The sequence below is a fragment of the Tachysurus fulvidraco genome, chromosome 17 (assembly GCF_022655615.1).
Source record: "Tachysurus fulvidraco isolate hzauxx_2018 chromosome 17, HZAU_PFXX_2.0, whole genome shotgun sequence".
NCBI classification, from domain to species: domain Eukaryota; kingdom Metazoa; phylum Chordata; class Actinopteri; order Siluriformes; family Bagridae; genus Tachysurus; species Tachysurus fulvidraco.
Window position 1 is genome coordinate 15,487,368 of NC_062534.1, and position 8,083 is coordinate 15,495,450.

An 8,083-nucleotide genomic window follows, 5' to 3' on the forward strand; every position below is an offset into this window, starting at 1 on the left:
AGACCCCCAGTGGTGCAAGGATGCCACTGCAGAAACGCTGCATTATTTCTGTTACATAGTCCACAGTGGGAATTAACAAAAAAACAAGCCCACAATTTGAAGTGCATTAATCGTTACGTGTTTATGGCAGGCTGAAAACAGTATCTATAATCACGTGTTAGAGAGATAGAGCCAGATGCACACAGAGAGAAAGAGAGGGGTTTAAGAACATGCACTTCTTTAGCGTGCATCTTTAGTGTTCATCTGGCCTGCACCTGTGACTGTGCTTGTGTTTGTGCCTGTGCCCCTTGTCACCCACCCTCTCTTAGTGTGTTAAACAAAGCACAAAAATGCAAAGCAGTCTTTTGTTTACTCTGAGATGACTTAATCTCGCCAGACCCTTATTACGAGTTTCACTGTGGTACCAGGATTTGGGCCAGAGAGAGAGAGAGAGAGAGAGAGAGAGAGAGAGAGAGAGAGAGAGAGAGAGAGAGAGAGAGAGAGAGAGAGAGATGGCTCCAGTCTAGTTCAGTATGCTTGCATTGAGCCAGGAGCTTGTAGAACAAAAGCCTTGCAGCACAACAGCCCTTCTCTAAGATCCAAGACCACGCAGCGGGCAACCCATCAAAAAGAGAACTACAGGACCCGAGCAAATCTACTGACATCTGAGCTTAGGCCATTTAACTCCAAATGATACACCAGCTCCTGGCTCGGTTAAGTGCTGTGCTGCAGAGAAAGGTCTGTAGTGTGTGGACAAGCATCAAGAATCACTAACAGGTGTAAGAGTTCTACCCCTAATACCATGATTACTGCTACAATGAATGCTTTCTTTTCGTGGAAAGCGAAAGACAGCTGGCACGCACTAATAGGTCTATGTATTATTATATAGAGGCGCTTTCACATTTGACTGAAGATGAGTTTTTGGGTTTGTAACATATTTGTTGCATGAAGTTTACTGTTTTGCGCAGGTGCGATAGCCGCGCGCTCAAAGAACAAAGAGCAGCGCGTTCGCGCACACAAGCACGCAGTCCCAGTGGCTTTGGCTGCTAGTGTTTCATAAGAGCCATTTGCGCAAAATAGCTCGTGTCCGTTCGCTGTATTTTTCTGTAGGGAACACGGATTGCTGGTGGCAATAGTCAAAAATAAGGCTTGTGTGGGAAGCAGGCAGAGAGGGGTCGTGGAAAAATATAACGCAGTTGTGTAACGTTTCAAACTCAAGCGTGCATAATCGTAATGCGAGTTTCTGTTCTCATCTCTCTGTGTATTTCTATTAGGGATGACAGGCACACTGCAGCTAACACGCTTTATGGCTGGTTTGACATCGTAAAGTTGCAAAGTTGCGGTAATTCTCTTTTTTTTCTTTCTTGCGGAGTCGTTTCCCTTTGAGGGCTTTAGATCGTGCTGAAGAAATCACGCTGTTGATCTGCTCCCAAACTCGAGGCGCAAAGAGCCCCGCCCCTCTCTCCGCTCCTTCCCCAGGCTTATAACCAGCAGCCTCGCGCGCAGCCCGAAATACCCAAGACAAGCGCTGGACCTGACTACATCTGTTAGTTACTTGCCGTTTCACTCGAGACGGAATATATATTCTCCGTTTTATCCTGCACAGAGAGGCGCCGTCGCGCCGCTCGGGAGTCAGGGGAAAAGCGAGATGGATTTTTTAAACCACAGCTACTTAAGCGCGCGCACGTCCTATGACTACACGTTCAACTTCTGGAACGACTATCTGGGCCTGTCCACGCTGGTGACGCAGAGCAGCAAGCGCGGTCCCGGCGGCGGAGCGAGCCCCAACTCCATCACGGAGTCTCTGAAAGCCACACTGGGCCTGGACGACTCGGCGCCGTGCCCGTGCGCCGCGCACTTGGACTACTGCTGCTGCTCTTCCTCGTGCTGCTCCTCTTCCTCGTCGTGCGGCTGCTGCTGCCCTCCCGCAAGCCCGCCGCCGCCTTCCCTGCTTGAGCTCAAGGAACGATTCTCGGCGCTCGGTCCGTTCCGTAGCCACGGCGCGGGGATTGTAGGGCATGAGCGCGACGCGGGCTTCGGAGGAGGAGGAGGCGGCGGAAGTTTCGCGGCTTTTGAGCTGTTCGGCGCGGATAGAAAGGTGCGCAAGACGGCGGCGGCGCGCGCCAAGCAGGAGCCCAAGATCTGCGTGTTCTGTCGGAATAACGGCGCCCCCGAAGAGGTGTACGGCTCGCACGTGCTGAAGGCGCCCGACGGCCGCGTGGTGTGCCCGATCCTGCGCGCATACACGTGCCCGCTGTGCAGCGCCAACGGCGACAACGCGCACACCATCAAGTACTGTCCGCTGTCCAAGGAGCAGCCTGCGCCCCGAGCGCTCAAAGGAGGCCGGGCAGTGGGCGGTAAGCGCGTCAAAATATTCTAAAAGAAAAAAAAAAGCACCAATCTACACGCGCTCAGTAAATAAATCACCTACATTTATTGCACTGAACCTTTTTTTCCAGTTGACTGTTCCAATCGCGGCTTTCCGAGTCTTAACTTGCTAGACTGTAGGATTTATTAAACAAATAAGATATCAATGTTTTTGTGTTTAAAAAAAATCCTTTATATTTTTATAGATGCTTTATTTCCATAGTTTATTGTATACTTTATTCATAAAAAAAATCTCTTTTTTCCACGTGTGTCTTAGATGTTTATCAGTTCATATTCAGTCACGTTTATATAAATAAAAGATGGTATTTTTTGTTTGTTTGTTTAAATGGGCATGAATGTTAGCATACACATCAGAGCAAATACGTATTTTCTTTACTGTAAGCCAAGCTTACACATTGTGTTATGTCTTTTAAACCAAAGTTAAGTTTGCCATCTTGAGAATGTTTCATTTGCAATCTGCTGAAGTTTCCTCTCTGAGTTTGGTTTGGTTTATTTAGCCCATTCCTTTCTTCCTACACTCCATCACATGCTTTCCTTCCCTCCCAAGCTGACATTTGATATGGGTGAGGAAGAAAAAAAAAAAAAAAAACACACCAAGCTCAGAAACACAATGGGATCTCTGTTGGACCTTACTGTACATGGTCTTAGCATAACCTCATAATGAGTAGATGCCCAGCCAAACTGGCCTATGAGCCCCACTGACAGAGATAGGTGTGGGTTAGTCTTTCAGCCAGACCCCTTTCGAGATGTCTTCATTAGGCCAATACAAGGTGCCCTGCTAATGTTTACACCCCAAGAAAGGGGAACACACACACTGGAGAATGCGTCTTGAGGGGACCTGTCTGGCGCCGGAGCTGCCCTAGTGCACCAAGCTTTCACACTTGACCTTTTTACCCTGAAAACCATCACAGGCGAGCTGCAGAGAAAATAGCGGGTGAGTTATAAAATAATGCAGTCTGATAACTCTCCAAGGGTCAGTGGTGGAACAAAACAGAATGAATGTTCTTAATAAAAAAAAGCTTTTTTTTTCTTTTTTTTGTAAAACAATGCATTTGCCCCCTTTTTTTGCATTATGTAAAAAAAATGAACCCAAAAGAATGATGCAAAAATGTTGTGAATGTACAATTTAAACATGCAGGACTGCACATGGTCTGACCATTTGTTTACCAAAGGAATTCAATTGTAATGAAGTACGGAACATAGATTTGCTGTAATGTAAATAAAAAAAAAAAAAAAAAGTCAAGTAATGTCTATTCAGTATTTTAACATTTAAAAAGTGACTTTAGAGGGTGCTACCTCAACAATATTTTGTACTTACATGTAAAATGTCAATAGCAGTTTATTAATATAGCGCTGCCATTTATAATAAGGGTTTTTAATAGTATTTTTGATCTTTGTATAACATAATTGTATTTTTCTTTCATTGCATTCCAACAAGCTCTTAGCAGTTTCTGCCAATAGGTGATGGCTGAATATAATGACAAAATATCATACATATTTTTCAGTTGTTCAATGTTACATTCTTGATGAGTGAAAGATAATGGAATATGTTGAAAAATTTAGACAATTTGCCACTTTTAACTGAAGTTTGTAATTAAATTAAAAGAAGACTAAAAAAGAAACACTGTCAGATTTTGTTATTTATTTTTTGTCATAATGTTCCTGTTAGCAGCTGTGGAAAGGGAATGAATTCAGTAGAGAAATAAATTGCTTGTCAAATGCATTACTCCATGCAGTCAACGTCTCCTACATATTTTGAGTGCAGTTTAGAGCAGAACACTGTCAGTTGTCTGTTAAGGGGTTTTTTAGTCACTGTCACTGCCCACCTTTCTCCTAATGGGTTGCTTTAAGTAAACAGACATGGCCAAACACACACAGTCTAGTGTTGGCTGTTCCACTGATCTAATGTGATGTAGTTGCACAGTTTCAGCTCACAGTCAGAACGGAAGAGAGGGAAAGAGAACGAGAGACAGAGAGCAGGCCTCAAGGTTAAGAAAAGCTGCCTACAGAAGAGCAAGTGGTGCTGTTTCTATTTTTGCAGTGTGATTTTGTTAACTTGAGTGTCTAACTTTACTTCCCCCAGGAGAATGAGATTAGCTGTCAGCTAACTTCCGTTCACTTCAGAAGAAAGGAAGCAAAGAGGGCAAAGGGCAGTGTTCTGTTTTCTCTCTTTTGCTTTCTCTCAGCAAGTCCCATCAAACCTAAAGGCCTGTGTACCACTTTCCCCCTCTGTCACACACTAATGTGCAAAACCATGCACACAGCTGAGACACTTCATTAAAAATGGATGGATACTAAGTACAGCAAGGATTTTTATTACAGTGGACAGTAGCCTGGTGAAACACACACACAACACACACACAACACACACACAATGTGAGACACCTCTGTCCAAAAGCTTTTAGATATTATATATTATTATATATTTATATAGAGTCTAAAATAGCAGATTTCTGTGCCAAAAAAAAATTAAACCTATATATCATGAAAGCACTTGTTCCACTTTCTACAAATGAACAGAAAAGCATATCAGTAAACCATATGGGAAAAAAAAAATAAGTAAAACACTTAAAATAGCCTACTTGTATCATTGTGCACACCCCTTAACTAATGTTTTTTTTTTTTTTTTTTTAATGATAATCATGATACCTAGGGTATTGAAGAAGAAGCCTTTATTCAAGTGAAATACCTCTCTTCCACTGGGGTCAGGGTTACAGACCTTATACAGAGCTCTTGGAGCAGAAAGGGTTACAGTAAGTGCCTTAATCAAGCTAAAACTATAGACCCTGACCCAGAGAATTTAACTTTATGGATACCTGACCATCACAGGTATTCCTCAAACTGTTATCACAAATCTGGAAAACAACCCAGAATGTCTTTATATTATTTAGCATTAAGATTTTCCTTCACTAAAACAAAGAGGTTCAAATTTGTTCCAGCAATGTGAGGTTCTTAAAGACCTTGTTTACCCAGGCGGGAGTACTTCAGCGGCCTGCACATAGCCCTGAATTCAACCCCACTGAACATCTTTGGGATAAACTGGAACACCATCTGACATCAGAGCCTGACCTTACTAATGCTCTCGTGGCTGAAATGGTGCACAAATTCCCATAGCCACACTCCAAAAATATTGAAAGCCTTCCCAGAAGAGAGGAGGTTATTATAATAACAAAGAGGGACTCAGTGTGGAATGAGATATTCAACAAGAACATATGGATTGGATTTGTCCACAAACCTCTGCTCATATAATGTACTTTCCAGTAATATATATAACACAAACAATCAAATAGTAGTTCAATATAAAAGATATTTTCAGTCTCAAAAACTGCCCAGGCTAAGAACACATAAGCTGAACTAGTTTTCTAACACTAGAAAATGACTGGTCATGCTCAACCTCAGCATTAGTGTTTTTGTTTCTGTCCATGCTACGTTACAGCTTGAGGTAAAAACAACTGGTTGTGTCTTACAGGTTGTCTCAGCTTATAAGGCATTGCACTGTACAGTCTCTTACAGTAACATTATGTGGTTATGGGATTATAGTTTCCTTTTCATGTTTAATCCAGGAAGACTAAAATTAATAACTATAGTAACATGTGAATTCAATTCAATTCAATTCAATTCAAGTTTATTTGTATAGCGCTTTTTACAATGGGCTTCGTCTCAAAGCAGCTTTACAGAACATAAACATAGAACAGAAGTTAAACATAAGGAGAAAAAGGAATTAATATAGTAAAAAATTAAGATATATATATAGTTCCCAGTGTGTATGTATGTATGTATTTATGTATGTATGAATTTATTTATCCCCAATGAGCAAGTCTGAGGTGACTCAGGCAGCAGTGGCAAGGAAAAACTCTCTTAAATTGGCATGGTTGTGTAAAAATGGTTGGGTAAAAATTCTAAGATGAAAATAGATTTGGTCCAGATTTAACCACCAAGATCAAACATGCTACAGTATAATACAATTTAAAACCATTATTCCCCATTACGTCTATGCATGTGTGAAACACTGTGGATGTAATACTGAAGTTAGCTTTCAGATTAAAATCAAGCTGCAGTCATTCACTCATACATGGGTGGGGATGAATGGTTCTTTCTCACATGCAGCTTGACAATGTAATGTGTGGGTTTGTGTTGCGCATATTCTTGGTTTGCCTAAAAGTTTTCTTCTGTTGTTAGTTGTTTTATCTAACACTTGGCTACATTTCAGCATGGCCCATTAAAATAGATACTGCGGCTCGCTTTGCCTTAACCCCATTTACATATACGAGGTCTCCAAAAGACCTCTTCTCCAGTGTAGACAGGGAAAATGCCAATATTATAGATTATATTTATCTGAGGCATATTTAGCATTTATTGGGTGTTTGGTTTCTATCCTATGCCCAGGGACTCAATTGAACTGTATCTTAGAGCTCTGGGAAGACATCTAGAAGATATAGATCCGATCAAATTTTCCTTTAATGTAAGGTAACGTTGTTGAAAAAGATGAGTTCAGTAAAATAAAAAAATAAAAAAATGCATTACAAAGCATTCACAGAAAATGTATGTAAACTTAATTCAGATAAATTTCGGTTTCATTGTCCAGGGACCATTATCTGACTTGGTATGCATTAACTTCACAGTTTTCCCTGACATAGGGCTCTGATGGATTTTGGCTGCGGTTCAAATTGAAAATAATATCTTGCAGTGTGGGAAGCAGCCACCAATTGAAATAAAGAACCACTTTAGAACTCACATCTCATCTAAACCTTATTACTTCATTCAGTATGCTTTATATCACAGGTGTCAAACTACAGCTTGGAGGGTGATAACGTCACGCAGTAGAGGTTTCACTACTTTAACCTACGTGATCAGACTCAAGAAAGCCTTGAAAATGAGGTGAATTGATTGAGATACTAGGCTGTGAAGTTCTGCGGTCCTTCAGGCCTAGACTGTAATACATTTGCTCAGAATGGCAGTGCGGTTGCTAATTGTTTTTAGCAGATCATTACAAAAAGAGAGCAGTAATAAGGCACTGTCTGAGCAATGATGATGGACTTGCTAAACCTTTAGTGTGCTGGGAATTTGTTTCTCACAGACAGAAGAAATGGCTAAGAAACTCTCAAGGGTAAAATTGGCTTGCAGCCAAGCGTGAAACCCATTCTAAAACACCAATATGGAGGATCTCCGCTCTGTGAATACTTCAGTCCTGGTGTATGAGGACATTTGAGCAGGCAGCAAAGTATCTCTAAGGATGTGAATTTATGCAATTTTGATCATCGTTATTTCATGATTTAACACAAGTACTGGTTTAGCGCTACACAAGAAATAGGGTTAGGTTAACTAGACTAAATCAAACAGTACTGTGCATTAAGTAAGAAATAATTCCTCCTCGTCCTTGCATCCTCTGTTGCACAACTGTCCTATGATGGAAATATTACTTTCCAACAATTGCAGTTATAAAAAGGGCCGACACCCGAGTCGCCTAATAAATATAACGAATAAATGTCTCTTTAAAGTAACCAATTATAACTATTTCTTCAGTAAACCGTTTAAAAAAATCTGTGTTATTCATTTTAGATCATATGAAACCTATGCCATACATGTACTTGTGCATTAGTTGTTAATATAGAAACGGTAGTGTATAAAAGACGGTGGAAATACGTTGTGCTGTTGTGCTGTTATAGAAAATCAATCAACACCTTTTGGACACTCTGATTTAGAAAATCACAAATAC

General features: G+C 41.0%; 1 protein-coding gene across 1 annotated transcript; it reads left to right on the forward strand.

Annotated features, from left to right (window-relative positions):
* Positions 1 to 1,181: 1,181 nt before the first annotated feature.
* On the forward strand, positions 1,182 to 4,090 carry nanos1 (nanos homolog 1). Its single transcript, XM_027136169.2, has one exon. It carries the CDS (start codon positions 1,628 to 1,630, stop codon positions 2,357 to 2,359), a length of 732 nt encoding a protein of 243 aa, XP_026991970.1. The 5' UTR covers positions 1,182 to 1,627; the 3' UTR covers positions 2,360 to 4,090.
* Positions 4,091 to 8,083: the final 3,993 nt, after the last annotated feature.